This window comes from Meriones unguiculatus, chromosome 9 (genome assembly GCF_030254825.1).
Source record: "Meriones unguiculatus strain TT.TT164.6M chromosome 9, Bangor_MerUng_6.1, whole genome shotgun sequence".
Taxonomy (NCBI): Eukaryota; Metazoa; Chordata; class Mammalia; order Rodentia; family Muridae; genus Meriones; species Meriones unguiculatus.
Genome location: NC_083357.1, coordinates 58,950,547 through 58,973,067, shown reverse-complemented (window position 1 = coordinate 58,973,067; position 22,521 = coordinate 58,950,547). Strand labels below are relative to the sequence as shown.

At 40.3% G+C, this 22,521-nt stretch overlaps 2 protein-coding genes and 1 pseudogene across 9 annotated transcripts; all 3 read right to left on the bottom strand.

Moving 5' to 3' along the window:
• Positions 1-2,224: 2,224 nt before the first annotated feature.
• LOC110555229 (CDGSH iron-sulfur domain-containing protein 1-like) lies at positions 2,225-6,233 on the bottom strand (annotated as a pseudogene).
• A 555-nt stretch (positions 6,234-6,788) lies between these two features.
• On the bottom strand, positions 6,789-12,866 carry Kcnrg (potassium channel regulator). Of its 2 annotated transcripts, none has more exons than XM_021648334.2 (2): positions 10,599-12,866; positions 6,789-7,148 (listed from the first exon to the last, which is right to left on the bottom strand). In XM_021648334.2, the coding sequence occupies exons 1-2, from the start codon at positions 11,174-11,176 to the stop codon at positions 6,914-6,916; spliced, it is 813 nt and encodes a 270-aa protein (XP_021504009.2). In that variant the 5' UTR covers positions 11,177-12,866; the 3' UTR covers positions 6,789-6,913. The 2 variants fall into 2 exon arrangements, with proteins under 2 accessions (XP_021504009.2, XP_060247263.1); XM_060391280.1 differs by lacking the exon at positions 6,789-7,148 and adding an exon at positions 7,581-7,941.
• A 75-nt stretch (positions 12,867-12,941) lies between these two features.
• Positions 12,942-20,726, bottom strand: Trim13 (tripartite motif containing 13). 7 transcript variants are annotated; one of them, XM_060391275.1, is made up of 4 exons: positions 20,577-20,696; positions 20,217-20,261; positions 19,250-19,348; positions 12,942-14,327 (listed from the first exon to the last, which is right to left on the bottom strand). In XM_060391275.1, the coding sequence occupies exon 4, from the start codon at positions 14,319-14,321 to the stop codon at positions 13,098-13,100; it is 1,224 nt and encodes a 407-aa protein (XP_060247258.1). In that variant the 5' UTR covers positions 14,322-14,327; positions 19,250-19,348; positions 20,217-20,261; positions 20,577-20,696; the 3' UTR covers positions 12,942-13,097. The 7 variants fall into 7 exon arrangements, with proteins under 7 accessions (XP_060247258.1, XP_060247260.1, XP_060247262.1 ...); XM_060391277.1 differs by having other exon boundaries at positions 19,250-19,317; positions 20,577-20,600; XM_060391279.1 differs by lacking the exon at positions 20,577-20,696 and adding an exon at positions 20,447-20,567.
• Between the last annotated feature and the right edge of the window lie 1,795 nt (positions 20,727-22,521).

Here is a 22,521-nt window from a genome sequence, read left to right as displayed (position 1 = left end):
AGTTATAGATATGTTTGTAAACAAGCTATTTTATTGTGGTAAAATGAAATATTCCCAAAACTAAATTAAAATTCTTTCTTTCCTAGAAGTGTCATCTTTCAATCCTACATTTATAGGAAAATCCCTTGAAATGTGGTGATGCTATTGAACTTTACCTTTTGAATTGTTTTAATTTATTTTTTTTGTTTCTTATTTATTTTTATTTTTATTTTTGAGACAGGATTTCTCTGTGTAGCCTTGGCTGTCCTGGACTCACTTTGTAAACCAGGCTGGCCTCAAACTCACAGCAATCCTTCTGCCTCTGCCTCCCGAGTGCTGGGATTAAAGGCGTGTGTCACCATGTTCGACTTGCCTGTTTTTAATAACACAAATTTTTCTATTAAACAGAGGGAATGAAATTGAGGAATTAAAGTCTAAATCTGGTCAGCTTAAAACCTCTAAAATTTGCAGGGTTTTAATTTCTTAAGTAAAAAGCCAAGTAATGGAAGTGGGGTGGGGTTCCAAGAAACCCTAAAACAAAGATTTGGCATCCTGTCTGAAGAGCTGTAATAATAAACAGAAATTTAGCCAGGTTTAGTGGCACACACTTTTAATTCCAGCTCTCAAGAGACAAAGACAAGCAGATCTCTGTGAGTTTGAGGTGAGCCTGCTTTGTAAGAGTTCCAGGACAGCCAGAGCTATTACAAAGAGAAACTCTCTCAAAAAACCAAATATATAAACATTTGAAAACCATGAAGACAAGTTGTCTAAGACTACAACTGGCATTTCAAAGGAGACTTAGCAAGAAATTCTAGAAGATGATGGCAAATAGATTTAAATAATAGACCCATTCTTAAATTCGTAAGTATGTTTCCCCATCAAAAAACAAAACAACAACAAAAAAAAAAAAAAAAAAAACACAAGTTTTTAAAAAAACTCAATTATCCAAATCAGGAGCCTAGATCTTTGTGACTGCAGAGTTCAGTAGTTAGAAGCATGTGTTTCTTACAGAGGACCTAGGTTCAATTCCTAGCACCCACATGGTAGTTGACAACTATCAGGTCCAGGGGTTCTGATGTCCTCTTCTGAACTCTGGGCACCAGGAATGTACACAGACATACATGCAAGCAAAACACTCGTATACCTAAAGTAAAGCGCAAATCTTTTAAAAAATAAACATGAATCGTTAAAAACAAAGCTCTAACCCACATTTCTACATTATTAAAATTTGCTCTTGGCAAATATTTTTTTTTCCTTAGCTCTAGTAAAATCTCTAGTGATAGATACCTCTAATGATGTGACTGTTTGTGGTATGGGAATCGGCATAAACGCAAAGCAAAGATGAAGTTTGTCAAATGCAAGTGATATAGAAGTCAGAAATGAGCAAACTCTGTATTTACCAAATTGTCCTAAACAATCTGCTACTGCTTTAGATTCTTGGTTTCATATGTACTTTAAAGGTTGCTCATATTAGCTCCTGTTTTGTCATAATATAAGGACTCTATTGTGTGTATCTCTAGTAAAATTAAGTTCTAGTAGCACCTTTCAGAAAACTTATAGGAAAATTTTTTAATTTGTCTGGTTATAAGTCTGGTTCAAAAGGAGCCAGAAACTAAAAATCTTCCATGCCTGGTCAGAAATAAAACTGGGTGATGGATAGAAACTTAAACATAACAAGTGAGAAAATGCAAGAGACCCAACCATTAGTGGTGCCATTAGGACTGACCAAGCTTAACATGGCACTATGATGATTGTATGTTAGATGGGAGGGTAGTATTTGGAATTTGTTAGATCAAGGTTTTCAGTATTGCTGGATGTACTGGCTGGTTGTGTGTCAGCTTGGCACAAGCTAGAGTCATCGGAAGAAGGAGGCTCAGTTGAGGAATTGCCTCCCTGAGATTTAGCTGTAAGGCATTTTATCAATGGGGGAAGGCTCAGCATATTGTGAGGGGTGCCATCCCTGGCTTGGTGGCCCTGGATTCTATAAGATAGCAGCCTGAGCAAGCCATGAGGAGAAAGCCTGTAAACAACATTCCTCTGTGGCCTTTGCATCAGTTCCTGCCTTGCCCTGCTTGAGTTCCTGTCCTGACCTACTTTAGTGCTCAAGAGCAATGTGGAAGTATAAGATGAATAAATCCTTTCTTTCCCAGCTGGGTTTTTGGTCATGGTGTTTTCTTGCAGCAATAGAAACCCTGACTAAGTCACTGGATAAGACAAATTTCTGACTGGGCATGCCTTTAATTAATTAATCAGGCAATATCACAAAATGCTGGAGCACAGCATCAAAACTATCAGTTAAGTATATTTTTTTCTTGATGATCAGAGGTCCCATGTTGTCTCTAGTCTCTTCATTGTGTTTTGAGTCCCATCACAGGGAACTTCGGACCTCCAGTAACATCAATAAAGGCCTTATCTTCTACAACCTCCACGTTGAAGGCATGCACCACTTTAAGTTGTCTTTCTGGATCTGAAGGTTCACCACAGCTTTGGTATGATGATCTTTAATGTGGAACTTTATATAAGCCAGGTAACCAAGTGCTGCTGTCCAGGCAACAAACGTAATGACTGCAATCCACTCAACTTGCACAGTGGAGTGGGAGCAGAGGCCCACAGTGTGGGCAGCAGGAAGGCCATGGAAGATTGTGCAGGCTAGTGCTGAGGACCACAGACCTGAGGAAGATGTGACCTTGGGGCCCACTCAGGGCCACAGCTCAATTTTTATTTTTGGTGTGTGTATGATTTTTTTCTTGTTATCTGTAGCCCAGAAAACACAGTTCAAGGATCTTCCCAGATGCTCCCCACATCCCTATCCACTCTGCCCACCCAACTTTATGTTCTTTCTCTCTTTAAAACAAACAAAAAACAAGAAACACACGCAAAAATCCCCACAAAACAAAAATCAAAACTAGCAAGCAAAAAACCAATAAAGTAAAAAATGATCAAAGATTATGAGAAAAAGTTGATAAAAATACCATTGAGTTCATTTTGTGTTGGCCATCTCCCAATACTGTTTATTACCCAGTAAGACTCCCATTGAAGAAAAGTGACTTTTCCTTTGTCAATGGTGTCAATTGCAGATAGCTTCTTGGTTAGGGGTGGGAGCCCCTGTCTACTTTCCCCTTGGTGCTAGGATCTGCCTTGAACCTATGTAGGCCTTTCTCAAGCTGCCACAATCTGTGAGAGTACAGATGTATGAGTTCTGTTGTGTCTGGAAGACACTGTCTCTCCTTGGAGTCATCCATGGCCTCTGGCTCTTACAGTCTTTCCACTGTCTCTTCTGCGCCAATGCCTGAGCCTTGTGGAGGGAGGGCTTTGATGAAAATATCCCATTTAGGACAGAGTGCTCTAAAGTCCCTCACTCTCTCCACGCTATTGCAAGAAGCTTTTCTGATGAGGGCTGAGTGAGGCACTGATCTATGGCTACGTCCAAATGTCATTAGGAGTCATTCTACTGCTATGTTCATTTTGCAGAACAATATTATGAGGTTTTCCTCTAGTCTCAGATTCTTGGCAGCATTAGCAGTGTCAGGTATGGGTTCCATCTGATGAAGTGGGCCTTAAATACAACCAGAGAGTGGCTGGTTATTTTAACATGTGTGTCACTATTTCAGCAGTATATCATATAGAACAGTCACTATTGCAGTTTTCAGGGTTTATAGCTGAGAGGTACTGATGAATGTATAGTTTTAATAGCCATATACCTACATGGTCTAGTGAAAGTCTTTCTTCCATACCTAAATTCTATTTACTCAATTTCCCCTCCACAAGTGACTTGTGTTTTTACTGAAAATGTGTGTAGACATTTTTTTTCTATAATGGAAACCCTTTACATATATTTAGCATAGAATTTTTGTTTGGAGATAGGGTCTTACTATGTAGACTAGGCTTGCTTGGAACTCACAGAGATCTACCTGCTTCTGCCTCCTGAGAACTATGATTAAATGCATATACCTCTACACCAAGCCTGTATCCTAAGGATTTCTTTCCACTTATATTTTGACATCTCTTCTTCATAAGCTTATAAACTGCTACATATTTGTTTTGTTTTGTTTGAGATAGTATATATATCTCATATATATCCATATATATAGCCTTGGCTAGATTTTGGAAATAGCTGCGTAGCCAAGGCTGACCTTCTGCCTCCTGGATGCTAGGATTAAAGATTAAAAGCATGTGCCACTATAGCCAGTTCTGCTTCGTGTTTTTTTTTTTTTTGTTTGTTTGTTTTGTTTTGTTTTGACAGTCTTGGCAATTTGTTGTGCATGTGTGTGCACGTGTGTGTGTGTGTGTGTGTGTGTGTGTGTGCGCATAACATGTACAAGTCAAAGGACAACATTCAGGAGTCAGTTTTTCCTACCAGATAGGTTCTCAGGATCAAACTTGAGTCACCAGACTTAGCAGCAAATACCTTTACCTGCTTCTCACTTTTCAAGGACCTGTGTACTTCATTCTATTGCTCATTCCATATTGATGAACTTTGAACTTTTTTTTTCTGTTGTGGTTTTGCATTTATTTGAATTTATGCTACTCAGGAATAAAGATTTCTGGCCTACTCCGTGTTTAATAATTAGAATTTTGTATAATGCACTGGCTAGTTTTATGTCAGTTTGACACAGATTAGAGTCATCTGAAAGGAAGGAACCTCAATTGAAAAAATCGTTCCATAAGATCAGGCTGTCAGCAATCCTGCAGGGAATTTTCTTAATTAGTAATTCATCATGGAGGGCCCATTCCACTGTAGGTGATGCCACTTCTGGACCAGTGGTCCTGGGTTCTCTAAGAAAGGATGAGCAAGCCAGTAAATAGCACTTCTGCATGGCCCCTGCTTCAGCTCCTGCCTCTATGTTTCTGCCCTCTTTGAGTTCCTGTCCGGACTTCCTTTAATAACTACAAGGTGGAAGTGTGCAAAGGGTCCTTGTGCTCACAGATAAGCACTAGGGAAACAAAAGATGCTAAACACTCAGGGTTATCTCCTCAGTGAGAAGATGAATACCTGTTTTCCACCCAGATGGCTGGGAGTGGATGTAGTTAATACCCTGGTGATCTGTGCTAGCTGTAGGGCCAGGCTGCACATGAATCCCCCAGACTGTTATGTTTATCCCAGACTTCCTCACTAGTCCTTTATCTTTAGCATTGTTTCTCAGTCAGTAGAACCCATCCCTAAGGGAGATGTCACATGTACTTTGTAGCTTGGTGACATCTATGATGACCTAGAACACACCACATGCCCTCCTATGTTCCTAAGTTATAGAACCCATTCTTAGGAAGAAGCCATATGTCCTCTGCAAAAGAGTTTTAGTATTGTCACACCTTAAGCTTTGTTGTGACAATTGTTACCAGGAAGCTTTTTTCTACTGTTGTACTGTACTTAAATATGATCAAAATAAACTGCCCTTCGTCAGACTCAAGTTTGAACCAACACAGGTAACTAAATAGCGTTGAACTGGATTTCCTTCTTGCCTCACAAGGATGGCTACTTACTGGCCCTGGTGTTTGCAGGGACCCCCACAGAAGTATAAACCAAATAAACCCTTTCCTCCCCAACTTGCTTTTGGTCATGTATTTCATCACAGCCATAGTAACTAAGACAAATATTTAAAATATGTTCTTGAATGACTTGCATACTTGAAGTGCTTCCACACAGCAGCTTTTCACTCAACTATAAGCAAACACTAGGGGCCTTTTGATAAAGTGCTTTCTCTTGTAGGTGTTTATCCTAAATTGAAAATAACAGAAATATAACACACTACTATTTAACACTACTAAGTTATGTGTATTTTAAATGTTATTCCAAAGTTTTCAACAAATTTAGATACTGTATGATAAGTTTAGCACAATATGTATGTATAATAGCATTAGAAACTTTGTTTTATTTTTCTGTTTTTTCTTTTTCTTTTTATTGAGACATGGTTTCTCTGTAGCTTTGGCTGTCCTGGACTTTTTGGGGTTTTGGTGTTTTTGTTTGTTTTTTATTTTTGGAGACAGGGTTTCTTTGTGTAGTTTTGGTTGTCCTGGACTCTTTGTAGACTAGGCTAGCCTGGAACTCACAGACCTGCCTCTGCCTCCCAAGTGCTGAGATTAAAGGCACGTGCACTAGAAACTTTTCAAAGAACTTACATTTCAGTGAGGAAAACCTGGTTTTGTGATGACATACAAGTCTATACAGAAAGATCATCTGCTGAGGGGTATAAGTTAGTCATAGTGGACATACTTTGTATGCATGAGGGTTGGACTGTGGTGGTTTTAATAGACATGGCCCCGAGAGACTCATGTGTCTGAATTCTTGGCCCATAGGGAGTAGACCCTATTAGGGGGTGTGGCCTTGTTAGAGGACGTATTACTGGGCACAGGCTTTGAGGTCTCTTATGCTCAGTATGACACACAATCCCCTTCGGTTGCCTTTGGATGCCTTCGGATCAAGATGTAGAGCTCTCAGTTTCTTCTTCAGCACCATGTCTGCCTACACACTGCTATGCTTCCCATCATGATGATAATAGACTAAACATCTCAACTGTAACTGTAACAGTGCCTACCACATGCCAGGCAACATAATGAGGACTTTGTCTACTTTACCACCATCATAACCTCAGAGGGAGATACTTTTTTTGTCCCTAGTTAATAAAGTTGAAACACAGAAATGTTAAATGCATTAAGTTACATAGCTAATAAATGACTAAACTAGGATTAGATACAGTTCAAGTCCAGAGCCCATGTTTAAAAGCTATGAGAGTACATGGTGAAAGGCAGTGAAGGAGCAAATGCCAAAGCACAAAGTACAGCACTGTTTTGAGAGACTAGGTGGTATGGTTTTTAAGCACTGCTGGAGCCTCGTTGTCCAGAGGCAAGAAAACAGGTAGGAAAGAAGACCCAAAGTTAGACTGAGTACAAATCTGACATACAAGCCCCAGTACGGAATATCCAAACAAGAACAGTGTCACTTCTCAGATGGCTCTGGCATGGTGGTAGTTTCTGGTTTGGGTGTTTTATTCACCCCAAGGACTTGAGGGCTTTTTATCCTTTCAAAGACATAGCATTCACTTTTGTCTCCAGACGCTGATGCTCTAGTGCTGACCAGATAAAAACCTTCCTTTAATAAAGTGTCGACCAGTAAGCCCAAGACATTAGTTCCATTGGCCAATTTTCGGTTATCAGGCTTTATGGAAATGTACCTGAGGCATACAAAAAAAAGTGTACAATTACAAAGAATTCCTTTAAAAACAAATAAAACTACACCTAGAAACTTATTCACACCAAGGCTACACACAGAGAAACCCTGCCTCCAAAAAACAAACAAACAAAAACAAAAACAGAAAAGTCTTTTACCCAGTAAGGATTCCACTAGCATATATACCCATGCTTGTTTTAATAATGGCAGTACAGCACAGAGAATGTCTGTCATCAAGGATTAAAAAAAAGCTTCAGTTAGTGTCAGGAGACACCAAACCTATGTATAGTTTCACGAAGGTAAAACAGTTTTTGAACACATCTCTAGTTATTAACTGAGGTCATGGCTGAAATTGTGATCACTTGAGGTCATGTTCATGAACTCTACGCCAGCAAAGAAAACAACAGTTCACAGCTAAACTTCATCAAGCTACAAATCACATGTCAAAAAAACATTTATTTTGTTGGATACAAATTTTTAACAGCAGTAAAGGATTTCATCTACCCCAAAGTAAATTATACAGCTAGAAACATTTGCCAGAAGTTACAGAGTATCATAAAAGTATTATGATACAAATAGCAAGCAGTAGGTTTTGTTGTTTTTTTTTTTTAAGTATAATGTTCTTGCAATAAATTATTGAACCAAGAGGCAGGAGAGATGGCTCAGAGGTTAAGAGCACTGGCTGTTCTTCCAAAGGTTCTGAGTTCAATTCCCGGCAATCACGTGGTGGTTCACAACCATCTATAATAAGATCTGGGGACCTCTTCTGGTGTGCAGGTACACATGCAGGCAGAATACTGTATAAATAATAAATAAATCTTTTAAAAAAATATTGAACCAAAACTATTGTTTTTGATTCCTTCTGAGGCCAAATTGGAAAGGATTTCAAGACACAAGAGGATGAACTAAAGAGAACAAGAACCTGAACTTCTTTCTAGTGTTGGAGGTAGAACCCAGGGCCTCCCAAGTACATGCCAGGTAAGGACTGTTCCACTGAGCTCCATCACCACACCTTATTTTTAAAAATTTAAGGGAAACTATACTTTTTCATGTAATCTAAAATGGAGAGATCAGAAAATGGCTACAACAGAGACTCTAGAATCCCAAGACCACAACTTGAACCAAAGTGTGTTGTCACATGAGTAGACATCTAAAGATAAAAGCCAAGAACCTCGGAGAGAATAACCAAACAACTTAGAATGCTAAGAACACGTTGAACTGTTGAAGCCAGCCAGACTTATTCTACCATATCCACCATCCAAAAACATCTGAATATAGAGATTCAAAGCGAAGACTAGCCAAAACATAAATAACGGCCAAATCAGGTATATATTCAAAAGTAGAAATGGCCAGAATTCTCACCCAACCACCAGTTATCTTCATGCCACTTTAAAATATATCTCTGTTCTTTATTCCAAACTTAAAACAAATACGGACACTGTCACATGGCAGCTAGGTGAGATAACGTGCCTATAATCTTAGCTCTCACAAGGTGGGTGCAAGAGGCTCAGACTTTCCTGGCTAGCCAGGGATATAAGACCCTATCTCAGAAACAAAACAAACAAACAAAACACTAACTAAAGAAATAGCTCTGAGGCTGGAGAGATGGCTCGGAGGTTAAGAGCATTGGTTGCTCTTCCGGAGGTCCTGAGTTCAATTCCCAGCAACCACATGGTGGCTCACAACCATCTATAATGAGGTCTGGTGCCCTCTTCTGGCTTGCAGGCATACATTGTATAATACATACATACATACATACATACATACATACATACATAAAAAAGAAGTAGCTCTGGTCTTAGAATTTTCTATTATGGGGCTGGAGAGATGGCTCAGCGGTTAAGAGCACCGGCTGTTCTTCCAAAGGTGTTGAGTCAATTCCCAGCAACCACATGGTGGCTCATAACCATCTATAATGAGACCTGGTGAACAAGCATATATGCAAGGCAGAATACTGTACATAATAAATAAATAAATCTTTAAAAAAATTCTGTTATGAAAATTTAATATGCCTTTCTCAGATTGAGTTGAAAAAGCTATTCTGTGCTGTTTCTGAAACATGTAACAAAAAGGGGGGGTGGTCACTTGGTAGAGTGTACACAGTAATCTGATTTCAAGTTTTAACCTTGTTTTTTAAGATAATTAGTTTCTCCAAATTCTAAATTTTGAAAGAACATTTAGTATTTCCAAGACATCTTTTCACCTATCATGTGTCCTCCTAAAATCAAGGATGCTATTTTTTCTTAGATTTCTAACTTTCTGAAAAGGGATGCCAAAAATCGTCATTATCATTTTATTGAAATTTAAAACAACAAAAACATTGCATCATTTCTACTAAGTACTTACTCCCCAGTGAAAATAAAGAACAGAGTTTAAAACAGTTTGACAACAACAGGACCTTAGATGTTTTTCATGGTCTATTTGATTGATACCTATTTACAAAATGACATTTCAATTTATTTGGAAGGCCAAATACGAAATAAGAAAGTGTATAGATTTATTGTCACACTTGATTATACTGCCGATTGTCCCCACAATGGGATGTGCTATGGGAGAAATAATTATGGGAATCCTTCCTGATATCTACTGTACAGGCTAAGTCCTCTAAAATATGTCTATTTCCCAAAGGTGATTTGCTTTTAAATGCTGTAAGTAAAGAACACATGAAAGCATTCTTTTTCTTCCTAAAAGTTAAAACCAGCTTTCACAGTTGGTAGTAATGGTACACAGCATTAAGACATTTTTAACAGGGGATGAGGTAGTGTGTCCCTGACTATAGAACAGAAATCAGTTTAGATCCCAGGGGAGGCAGATATGATGGTGCTTGCCTTTAATCCCAGCACTGGGGGGCAGAGACAGTGAAAGTTCCAGGCCAGCCAAAGCTACATAATGTGATCCTGCCTCAAATAAAACAAAAAGGCAGTCATCCTTCAAATCCTGACTACCTATTCCAATATTTTGAAAAGTGACAGAGGCAAGTCTATTACAGGACACTAAATTTGCCATGAGATATGTCTGCCTGAAACTAGTTTAAAAAATATTCTCTGTTAAAGAAAAGCAGCAAATTTAAATTCTGAAAAAACAAATGCATAGTGTATGAGGAAATCAGGTCATTCCACTGAACCTCTCCTATGTGCAAGCCAAACATAAGCTGGCTCATTCTAAATCATTCATTAGCAATGGAATACAATCTATGGAATCAGTTCCTTTTGTAACTACACAGACCTTGGTTTCTATTTTCCCTGGGAAGTCTTGGTTTGTTACCACAATGACTTCCTAGTCTGAAAGTGCACAAGTTTAGAAAACAACTACTTGTTTTGTGGAAAAAAAGGTTGTTCTAAATACACTTTTTCTTTTCTTTTTGCCAGGAATTTTAGGCATAAAAACCTTTTAAGTTTTGAGAGAAAAACATCAGAAAGCTAGAATAGAAGAGAGACTTCAGCATTCAAAATACCTGACTCCAGCACGGTTCTCAGTGGTGCCATCAGAGCCACAGTGGAAGAGCAGGTCATGGTGAGAAGGTCTTTGTGGAGGCAGTGAAAGTAAAGCCACCTGAGGAGGGAAGGAGTTATTGTTCCTGGCCAGTGCTGGAGGCTGCTCTACAAACACAGTAATCCTCCTAGTTAGCATCTCCATTGTTTTGCTGCAAGAGCCAAACACTCTGAAGAAGGCTTGAGTATTTCGATTTAGGAAGTGCACCTCCATGAGAATGGGTCTTAATTGTAGCAGGTGTTGGCTTAAGAGATCAGCAAGAGAATCAAGTCCATAGAAAAGAGCCTCTCTCTGAAGCCTATGATAGTCTGAAAAATCAGAGGGTAATAAAAGCTCACAATTTCTTAAAAAGTCTAAAATGGAACTAAATAAAGCACCATCTCTATCAACAAAAATCTGACCATCAACTATCTTGAACTCCTGGTCTCTGCCATCTACCATGCCTGCCAACCGAGATGCAGGGAACTGCTCGAGGGTAGAGCGCCTTGTTGTGAATATCTTCCCTCCCACGTTCAAAGTGACCAAATCCCCACTACTCATTCTTCCCAGCTTCACATTAGTGGCTACCAACCATTAATACAGATGTATAAAAACCCTCTAACTCAAGCTGCTACCTTAAATGTTATGATTAAGAAACACGGAAGTGGAGATAGAAAACTAGACCTAAATTCCAGGGTAACTATTGTCAAAACAAATAATGTATTCATAGCTGTGTCTGCAAATGTGCGTTGCTTGGGAACTTGCAGTATATAAAACGGAAAACACAACAAGTGAAACAATGTCAATATATCTCATGATTTCAAATAGATCCCTTTCCTGTAACCCACTAAAAAGAAGAAGAAAGAAACCTTTTGCAACTGGAGTGTAGTTCAGGGGTAGGGTAGAGTACTTGCCTAACGTGTGTGAGGCCTTGAGCTCTGGCTCCAGCCCTAAAGAAATCATCTGCCATGAAACCCTAACATAAATCTGTATTTCAAAGACACCAGGAGCAGAAAAGTACTCTCTCTACAGGCATTTACCAAGCCCTTGTGGCCAAGGTAAGATTTATAGAAAACACTATCTGGTTTTGGAACCCCCTTAGTAATAAATGGGGAGATCATGAAGTATGTTGAGAATGAGCAGCCTACATCTAACTTTCAGCTTAGCTGACTGTCTTATACCTGGTAGCTAAGGAAGACACTTTTCTGTGCCAGCTTTTCTCATCCCTGATCACTTTAGGTTTTCTCAACCAAATCAAAGGATGAGGTAAAGACACAGCTCTCTAATCCACTTCACTCAATGGGGTTTCAAGAGCCTATTTTTCCATGACGGAAATAAGCCCAACAAAATGCAATTTTAAGGAGTGTTTTTTGTTTGTTTTCATTTGAATTCTGAGCAATGTGAGAAAATTAAGTACTTATGTCCTGTGGGCATCTGTCTCTCTTATGAGGAGAGAGGACAGCACTACTCTTCACTTGATGGCTTTATGTGTGTTAACTGTCTCTTCTACTGGCAGACTATTCTTACTATATCTGAAACTTTGTAGGCAAGTGAATGGGGTTTGTTATACAGTTGCTGTGGTACTTTAGAACACAACCACATTAGGTACCAGTTAAAAGATGGCTTTCCCAATTCCTGCCTTTCCTATATGCACAGTCACCTAATGGTTTTATCACCTTTAGTGAAAAATTCACAAGAACAAAGTTCACTGTGATTCCAATACTTCGGAGGCTCGAAGTAGGAGTACCAGTCATACTTGTCAAAAAGAACAGGAGGGAAAGAGATATAGTTTCCAAAATTATACGATTTATACTGTCATGAGAAAGGTATCATTCCTCTAAAACAAGGCTGGGAATCCAATGTGTTCAATTTTTTATTCCTTTCATAGTATGCTTGATGGCAAAGCACTATATTACCTGTGTCAGATATGCAGTGTTAACTCATGTATATTCTATATCACACATGTGTGCATTCACCTCCCTCTCTTACTTGCTTGCTTCTTGTCCTGGCTGGTCTCAAGGTTCCAGGCTCCAGAGATTCCCAATGAGATACAGATACACACACATGCTACTTATCACAGTGCAAACTCAGCCAATACTAGAGGAAGATTATTTATTTAAATCCATCTTTAAGAAAGGGAAGGGCCAGGTGCAGTGGTGCACACCTGTAATCCCAGAACTCAAGGAGGCAGAAGCAAGCAGATCTCTGTAAGTTCCAGGCCAGTCTGGTCTACAAAGTGAGTCCAGGACAGCCAAGGCTCCTCAGAGAAACACTGTCTCGAAAAACAACAAAACAAAACAAAAAAAAAAGATTGGGACTACTAAACTTCACTTTTATCTTTATGCTGACATTTGAATAACATATGACATTATTAAAGAAATACTTTTAAAAGAAACAAAGGACTGGAATCTTGACCAAATCTGAAGTATTCCTGTGTTCTCTAAGAACCCCATCAAGAAAAGAACTGTATAATTGAAAGACTTTATAACAGTTTATATTTGCATACAAATTCTGCTACATTGTTCAGTGCCACCAAACTAACATTTTTGACGCCTTCACTGAAAATGAAAAACCCATCTGTCATTTGTTCCCAGTAAAAAACAGACTGTTCTACGAAATCAGCTGATTTAGTCAGGTAAGAACTGACACTTGAAAGACAGTCTTTCCAAGCTGCCAACTCATCAAGTGGAGACCAATCCAGGAACACAGTGGGTCCAAAGAATACGAGGAGACCCAGCAGAACTACCACCATGAGCAACAGATAGGGGCGCCAGGCAATCTTGCCAGTGAACACGCCTGTGTCTTGAGGCAAAGAGAGCTTGTCCACATCAACTATTTTAATGTCCTCCCACTGACTCGTATCAAAGTTCTTCATTAGAGGGCTTGTGGGCAAATTAGAGGGTGGCAAAGGAGTTTCCTTGATTACTTTGATTTTCTCCCTGAACTCCTGCATCTGTTGCAAAAATATAATAGGTTCTGACACATCTTTGAAAGCCTCAGCAATGTTAAAGGCCATCCGTTGCTCTTGTAAAATGGTATTGAGTTTGTTGATCTCTGGATCGTAGGCTTGCATAACTGCAAGCTTCATAGTTTCAAAGTCAGACAGGATTTCATTCTTCTTTTGATCCAATGTGTGTTGTAACTTCTCAAAAAACTCCTTTACTTTATCTGAATCTTTAGTGAGTAACTGTAAGGATTTCCTCTTGTTAGTTTCCAAAGTGTCCAAGCGGGAAAGAGCGTCTCCCCGGCGCCAAGTCTCAAAACTCTGAAAGAGGGACTCAAAGGCCACCCTTTCCTGAGTGTAGGCATCTTCAATAGAAGAGAAGGCATGCTTTGTGTGATCACCACGAGTAGCACAGATCCCACAAATCAGCTGCATATCAGTTACACAGAAAATGTTGAGAGGCTGCCCCAAGTGACTTTTGCATACTGGCATTTTGGGAGAAATCTTGATTTTGTTGTATTTCTCCACAATTCCCTTTAGCGAGTAATTAACTTGCAGACTATTGACTCCAGTAGCTGATGTTTCCTTACGGCAGGTAGGACACTTGAATGGAGATGGTCTCCACAATGAATTTCGCACATTCCCCTCTAAGAGCCCTTCTAAGCATTTTTTGCAGAAGTTGTGTGAGCAGGGCAAAACTCGGGGATCATCAAACAAACTGCAACAAATTGGGCATGTGAGATCTTCTTCAAGCAGCTCCATCACATCCTACCACAGAGAAAGAAACATTTAGTTCTGCTAAGGCCCTCTGTAACAATTATAAGACACCATCTTCCCAATAAAATGATCTCATACTGAAATAAGCAATGGATATATGGGAGGCATTTGGGAAAGGCATGTATACAAAAGCATATCTAACTCAGTAGGACAAGAACACTCCTGTACACAAGGCCTTTGTGAGGACTTTCCAACAACAGCCTTTGCTGAGACAGGGTTAGGACTGGGACAACTGCAAACCGAGCCAACAGGACCCAACACTGTTCTAAAACAGAGCTGACTACGAGATGTCAGAAACAGAGTCTCATTGTCTGTAACAGAATGAGCTCTTTACTTTGGGCCCACAAATATGAAATGGCATGCTTCTTAAAGACAGAAGCACACAATATAAATCGAAGCATGCACTCTCTTTTAACTTACTGGAAACTGGCATAATTTTTTTATTTCAAAGACAAGATTACAATTATTTAAGAGAATCATAGTATAAAAAGCACAAAAGGGTTATAGTTCAACCTTGCCTGGAGAATTAAATGAGGTGGATTGTTGATGTTGTTGTGTGTGGGGGTTATTTTTTATTGGTTTATTTTAACAATCAAACATTCTATATCCTCTATACTATAGCATTAATTCTCTCTCTTTTTTTTTTGAGACAGGTAGCCTTGGCTGTCCTTGACTCGCTTTGTAGACCATGAGATCTACCTGCCTGTGTCTCCTGAGTGCTGGGATTACAGGCCTGTGCCACAGCACCCTGGTATTATTAATTCTCTCTATGAAGGGCAGAAACTTAAGTATCCCTCTCTCAGAGAACTGGTGAAGCCAAAAGCATCTACATAATGATGTGCCACACTGACTGACATTTGCACCAACTATGTCAAAGCAATAGGAGGCAGATACTGCTGGAACTTAAACAGGAGTCAAGCAAGACTGTAAGACTACTGAGCTGTACTACTATTCAGTGTTCTTCACAGCACACAAAGGGAAGGGGAAGGAGCCACTTGCAATGAGAAGCTTTCTTAGCCAGGCTAATTAAAGCACACACCTATAATCCAAATACTCAGAAAGCCAAAAAAAGAATATCAAAGGCCAACAAAGCTACAAAGCAAGGAGCAAGGCTCAGCCTGGTTCGCACTATAAAACCCTATTTCAGAAACAAATAATAAAATCTTGAAGCAGCAAAATTACTCATTTTGTCAAAGCATGATTCTTGTATACAAGTCTTTTAAATATGTCACAAAATGATAACTACACACAAAAGCATTTGTGCATGCCAACAGATGCTGTTGAAAGGGAGCAGCAGGCTCACATGACTGAGCTACAAGAGGAGGCAGCTGTTTTTATTAGGAAAACAATGAATACCAAAGCTGTGCAGATTTAGGTAGCTGACAGACATCATCTTGAAATTGAGTGAAATAAGCTTACCACTTCCAGAAACACGGTACTTCTTGACAATGAAAAGGCTGAGTTTTATGTTAAAATTTGAGTTTTTGCAAAATGTATCTGCTACTTGTAAGCTTCCTATAGTCTATTATAAAATGAAATATGTCAATGTTCAGAGGTCTATCATCTAATGTTTTTTCAAGTCACATGAAGTCATGCATAGAGACAATTTATTTGCAATATAAGAAAGGGCTGAGTGTAGCTCTGTGGTAGAGCGCTTGCCATGGATGTGAGTTCAATTACCAATACTGCAAAAATAAAATTTAAAAAGTAGCAGAGACAAATAGGCTTACAATTTTTACAATCCCATACACTATAGTATGACTAAAAATACTATTATTTGTTGAGGGTTGGCATAGTATTGAAGAACAGCAACAAATTATCTCAAAAAGCTACTAAAATAGTACACCCTTTATCAACTACAAACCTGTGTAATGCCAGATTTTTCTTGTATATGTTAAACAAGAGAATTAGAACAGTTGTTTTCAGTCAAATAAATCTCCAGGGCTGGGAATATTCGTTCAACAGTTGGTAAAAAGCACACTGGACATTTACAAGACCCTAGGCTAATCACAGCGCAGCATCCTGAGTCTAGCCTAGAGACTGAAAGTTATAAATCTATAAAGAATGCCACTTTATCACAACGTAGGGAGGCATTTTTATTATGTTTGGTAACATAGAATGATTTTTATCGGTGTTTTAAATGAGTTAGCATTTTAAAGTCCTCAGTTTTCATTATTAATATAGTACTAACTATAGACTGTATATACATAAATCAAGCTCTTGGGATCCTCAATCTTTAAAGGAAGTTGATCTCTAATATACAATATGTTATTTCTCAGTGCAAACTTGTTAATGTACCTTAATCCCTAAAGACCTAAAACCAAAATCAGCAATCAGTATTTCTTTGTCATGTTTACTTAGGCAAATATCAATATTGCCAAAATAATAAAATAGGATGGAATGCTCTGTACTCTAGTGGCCATCAGATAATAATCTGAGGGTTGGAGGGAGGGATTAAATCCAGTAGTGCACAAACTGAGCAGAGTGTACCACTGAGTGACACATATGCCTAGTCACAATAACGCTCTTTGTGAGCGTGTGTGTACAGATGCACAAGCCTATGCCTGTAAGGGCCACAGTCAGCACTAAGTGTCCTTCCTCAGTCACTGACTCCGCTGGGGTCTTTTTGCCTTTTTTTTTGAGACAGGGTTTTTCTGTGTAGCCTGGCTGTCCTGGAACTCACTGTGTAGACCAGGCTAGCCTTGACCTTAGAGATCAGTCTGCCTCTATCGCCTGAGGAATCAAAGGTGTGCGCCCGCAGCCACCTCTGCCATCACCACTCAGCTTGACTTTTTGCACTCTTTTTTAGTCAGGAACTTGCTATGTAGTACAGTAGCCACAAAAATCCTTTTGCTTTAGACTAACAAATGCTGAGATGGTAGGGATGCATCAGCATGCCCAGGGAGAGTCAGTAGTTAGTATTGGGGGAACACCATACTAAATACTTTTATATAGTATGTTACTTAAAAATAAGATTAGCTAGTGAATTTGGAAGTAACCTTTTTATGTTTATATTTTGGGGAGGACAGAATCTCTCACTGGCCTAGAGCTGCAAAGTAGGCTAGACTGGCTGGCCAGCCACCTGACCCTGCCTCTCCTCCACTCCTAGAAGTACAAGTATACAGCACCACAGGTAGCTTTTTATGTTTGCTTATTAGTGGGTTCTGGGAAAGAACTCAGTCCTTTATTCTTACAAGTCCTTTATTCTTAAGTACTTAACTGACTTATTTTCCAAGATCCTCTCCTGACTGATAAATGTAAACACTGTTTTGAATTCCTAAATCCCAAACAAAGATGTCTTAAGATGAAAATTCTCAGGATGCAGGCGGCCTAGACTCTAGCTTAGTGGTAGAGCACTTGCTTAGCATGCTTGAAGCTTTCAGTCCAATGTGCAGCACTGAAAACAAATCCTAAGACACAAAGCATAATACAATGGCTTTTCTGTTTGTTCCAAGTAGATGGTTTTACTATGCATTTTTTTAGATCTATTGTTTGTTTTGCGGGGAAGATTAATTTCTACATAAGACTAAGTGCATAGCTAGGCATGGAGGTGTAACCCTGCATCCCAGCACCTGGGAAGCTAAGGCAAGAGGAACAGGAGTTTTAGGATAGCCTGAGCTACATATTGAGACCTGGTCTTACAAAAACAAAAAATGAATGTATGAGTAGCCTTTACAGTATGATTATGACTTTGAATGGCTATTGTAAGTTTTAACATTATTTTCCTTTTCATCTTATTTGAGAGCCTTAAAATTCTTGGTCCTCTGTTACTGTATAATTCTCCATTTTCCCCCAAAGTTTTTCTCTTTCTCAAGTACCCTTTTCATCCTGACCACCTGGAATAACTTTTGTTTCCTGTTATTTAATACTGAAGTATGATACAATTTTTTTTAACTATCTTTACTTACAAACATACATTTTTCCTATCAGTACCTATTCTTATCCCATCTTAGGGATGTGCTTTCTTATTATTTATTGATAGTTTTATTTGTTTTTAGAATGGTACTGTTTATGTAAAATAAAAAAGCCTTATAGAAAGGCTTTAATAAAAACCTCTTTATCTCTGACCATTTCCTTAGATAAATCTCTTAGAGGCAATACTGGATAAAGGAATAAGTCTATCCTTAAAAAAGAAATTCTATTTATTTGTTGCACATGTGCCCAGGTAAGAAGGGCAATTTCGAGGTAAGTAGGCAATTTATGAGAGTTGGTTCTCCTACCATGTTGGTCCTGTCACTGTAACTCAGGTCCTATCAACAGTGGTAGAAGTCTCTTTACCTGCTGGGCCATTTTAAAACTCTGTAAAAGATTGTCAATTCTTTCTAAAGTGTGTGTATATCTGAACATGGTGGCACATGTCTTTAATTCCAGCACTTGGGAGGCAGACTGATAGCTGAGCCTGGTATTCCTCTACCTTGTCTTAAAAAGAAAAACAGTGTACTTGTGTACACTACACACACACACACACACACACACACACACACACACACGCACACACGTTTATGCAAACAGATTGTGAAATCTAATCAGTATAAATACCCTACCTCTCCATGCAGTTCCTTACCCTAAAACAAAAGCATACTTTTACACAGTTTAGCAAACCATCAACAAGTCACATTTATTACTGTACTTACCTGGATTTAAAATGTAAAACAATTTAAATCAGTTACCATTTGTATACATCTATGAAGTCTATATCTTTAAAACAAGGGGGTAGGAATGAAATGTAAATTCTGGGCTTAAAACCAATGTAGCTACCCCCCTAGCTTCATAAGTAAAAACATGGAGACCAGCTCACCTTGCCCTTTCACCACCAAAGCACAGACCTTGAATTTTCTAAGTTCTAGGACTCAGCACTATCCAGAAAGTAAATCAAGAATTTAGTACTCTAACCCAGGCACAGAGGCACACACCTTTAATCCAATCCCAGCAGTGACTGCAGAGGCAGGCAGACATGTTGGTTCAGGCCACCCTGGTTTACCTAGGGAGTAGTCACAAAAATCAGCTGACACCTGCAGGTTACAACCCATCACGGAGATGAGTCAGGGCAGGAACTCAGGACAAAACTGCCTGCTGTTTTCACACAATACTGTCTTCCACCATGGAAGTCACTCACAGCCATAAAGTAAGGCAGGTACCATCAAGACTGTGGATTGTTGGTTTCTCTGGCCCATACAGGCCCACGTTTAGCTGGCTTATGTAGCCAGGTTCATCAGCCTATGGACAGAGCTGCCCACAATGTGCTGGGCCCCCCTGTGTGAATTAAGACACACACAGGTGATCCCGAAAAACAGTCAATTCTGATTGTTTTCAGGTGATCCTAGGCTGTGTCAAACCGATGCTTAGCATTAGGCAGGGCAGGGGTGTAGTTCAGGGGTACACAGGCTATGCTAGCATACCCCAAGGTGTCCTGGTTCTTTCTCCAGCACCAAATAATTTTAAAGCAAAAAAAAAAAAAAAACTGTATGAAAGAGGCATGATCGGTTAATATGTCCATTGAGTCCTAGCAGAGAGAATACCTGTAACAGCATGGCATTCTGGTTTTAAAGTGCACAACATGCACGCTGCAGGAAACCTAAGCCCTAGTCCACAGCCCCAGTAGCTGGACGACTAAGACAGACCACACAAAGGAAATGCTGCTGAGTCCCTTTTCTTCCTTCGCAGCACACTTTATTAAATTACACATGCTAATTACCAATGAAATGAATGGCAAGCAGGGATTCTGTCTCAGTTTTGAAATACAGAACAAAGACTACCTATTATTGAAGGAGGTGGGTAAGGACATATTCTTCGTAGCGATCTGGAACAGAGCTAAGGCTAATAAAATCGGGTATTCTTTTTCCTCATAAATACCAGAACATAAAGGAAAATACTGTTTACCTCTGTCCCGGCCAAGCAGGTGCTTTCGACAAGGTTACTGTTTCTCTAGGAAAAACAAACAAACAAACAAAAAAAAACAAACAAAACGATTTTTGTTTTTTCCCCACGTTTTGACCGTAAAGCTAGAGACTGCTGTAGAGAAAGGAGAAAGGAGAAAGGGAGATCTCCATTCTTGGCCCAACATTTTTAAATCCCCCCCCCCCCCACACACACACACAAAGCCAGCTCACGGTGCTTAGGCTTCCCGGCCAGGACGCCTCCCCAGCGGCGTCCACCACGCCCAGCTGCCTGCCAACCCTTGCAGGTGCCCCCGGCGCGCGGCCCAGCGACCCTTCACCCCCAGCCCAGGACTCCGCTCACCTCCGCAGACTGCGGCCCCGGCGGCGCCCGCGCAAAATGGACACGGCCGCCACGCCCTCTGCCGCCCGCGCCTGCGCGCTTCCCCCCGGCTGGGCGGGCTGGGTGGTACGCCCAAGCGGCAAGGTGGGTTTGGATTGCACTTTTTGTTGTTCCTGGCATTTTTAGGAACCACAAAAACGAAGCCCAACCCTTTCACGCTGCTTTGCCGGCATCTCCGGCCCCGCGGGCCCAGCGATCTGTAGGACCTACACCACGGACCCAACTGTAGGAAAAGGCATGACTGAGGTTCTCCTGGGACGCAGGAACTTGTAACTGGGTTTTAAGCGTCCACCAGTAGCAGCTGCAGCTGCACCGGTTATCCTGATTTCCACCTGCTATGCGGAGACTGTCCGCTTATAGAGGAGGAAAAATGGTTCCTATCCACACCTGAAGCCCGAGGAAATTAGGTAAATGCAGGGTGCGCTGGAGGAACATGTCAACTCCCGCTTAGGAAGTTCTGGGCCTTTAAGAGGACAAATTTGGGAAAAGTACGTTTCCCAGTCACTACAAAGCCTCTCTTTAACCCTCCCCCCCTCCCATTGCGTGTGGCCTCGGCTACACCATTTCAAAGAACAATCCTGTAATTTCCAATTTAGTCCTCACGAGAACACTGTATAATGGAATCAGGAGCCTTATCCTTTAAAGAACAGGCTTTCCACCGGGTGGAAAAACAAAAGCAGCTCAAGAGACCAGAGTCAAGTTCATGAACACGTGTAACCGGTTAAATTACCTAATATGCACAAGGGAGCGTAAAATGGAGTAAGAACCTGCTAGCTCAGCGAGGTGGCTCTATTTTCTGAACTGTATACAAAATATCTATTTGCAAGCTGATTCTACAAGTACTAGCTCTTTAGAAAAATCTGTGTCATTCTATCTAGTTAGTCCACCTTTCTCTTGAGCTGAGAGAGAGAGAGAGAGAGAGAGAGAGAGAGAGAGAGAGGAAAGAAGAAGAAGGGAGGGAAGGAGGGAGGAAGGGCGAAGGAGAGAGCCTCAAATGTCTAATTGCTGTAAGTCTCTAGCTCCTGTACACCCTTGGTAGGCTGAACCATGCCACTGTCATGGTGGGGGTACTCCAAGCCAAGTCAATAGGAGCTGAACCATTTTACCTCTACGGTGGGGTAGCTCAAGGCCATCCAGCTGACTTTGCCTCAATCATAAAGCAAAGAGCACAAGACCTCTCCCAAGCAACTTGCCTTAAAATATGCAGGAACTTTCCATTCTTCAGCCTTCTTATATGTGGAGGCTTTCCATACACACCTAACTGCATCTGACAAACCCAGTATCTATCTAGGCGTTCATATTTTGCTAACAACTAGGTTTCCTACGTACAATAAGCAAACATCCTGTAACAGTCATTCTTTTCTACAGCACCAAAAATGTCAGTGCAAATGAAAACTTTGTCCCAGACCCGCAGAAAATTGCAGGTCATTATGAATATGCTGGTGACCAGGCATAGTGGCATACACCTTAATCCCAGACTTTGGAAGCAGAGGGCAGCCTGGTCTATACAGTGAGTTCAACCAACACTACACCGTGAGACCTTGTCTCCAAACAAAACAAAACAAACAAACAAACAACAACAAAAAATGAGGCTAGCGTGTGGCTCAGTGGTAGAGAGCTTTCCCAGTGATTTCAGAGTCCGGGATTGATCTCCTGAACAATAGCAAGCACACCAAAATGAGGTAAAAAAAAAAAAAAAAAAAAAAAAGTTAAAACCACACTATATTATCTAATATCAGACGGCCATTAAAAAGAACATAAAGGGCCAGTGAGGTGGCTCAGCAAGTGAGGGTGCTTACCATCAAGGTTGCTGCCTGTCTCCAGTCGCCGCAGACCACAGCGATGGAGAGAACCCGTTCTCTCGCCAGGCGCTGCTGCAGGAAGCCACCTGTAGCTGCTTTCTGTT

Excerpts from the sequence above, each read along its gene's own strand:
- Trim13 (XM_021648340.2), bottom strand. The coding sequence starts at position 14,321 with ATGGAGCTGCTTGAAGAAGATCTCACATGCCCAATTTGTTGCAGTTTG.
- Kcnrg (XM_060391280.1), bottom strand. The coding sequence starts at position 11,176 with ATGAGTAGTGGGGATTTGGTCACTTTGAACGTGGGAGGGAAGATATTC. Across the intron at positions 7,942-10,598 it reads GAGAACCGTGCTGGAGTCAG|TATTCTGCCTGCATGTGTAC; the intron begins GTATTTTGAATG and ends TTATTTATACAG.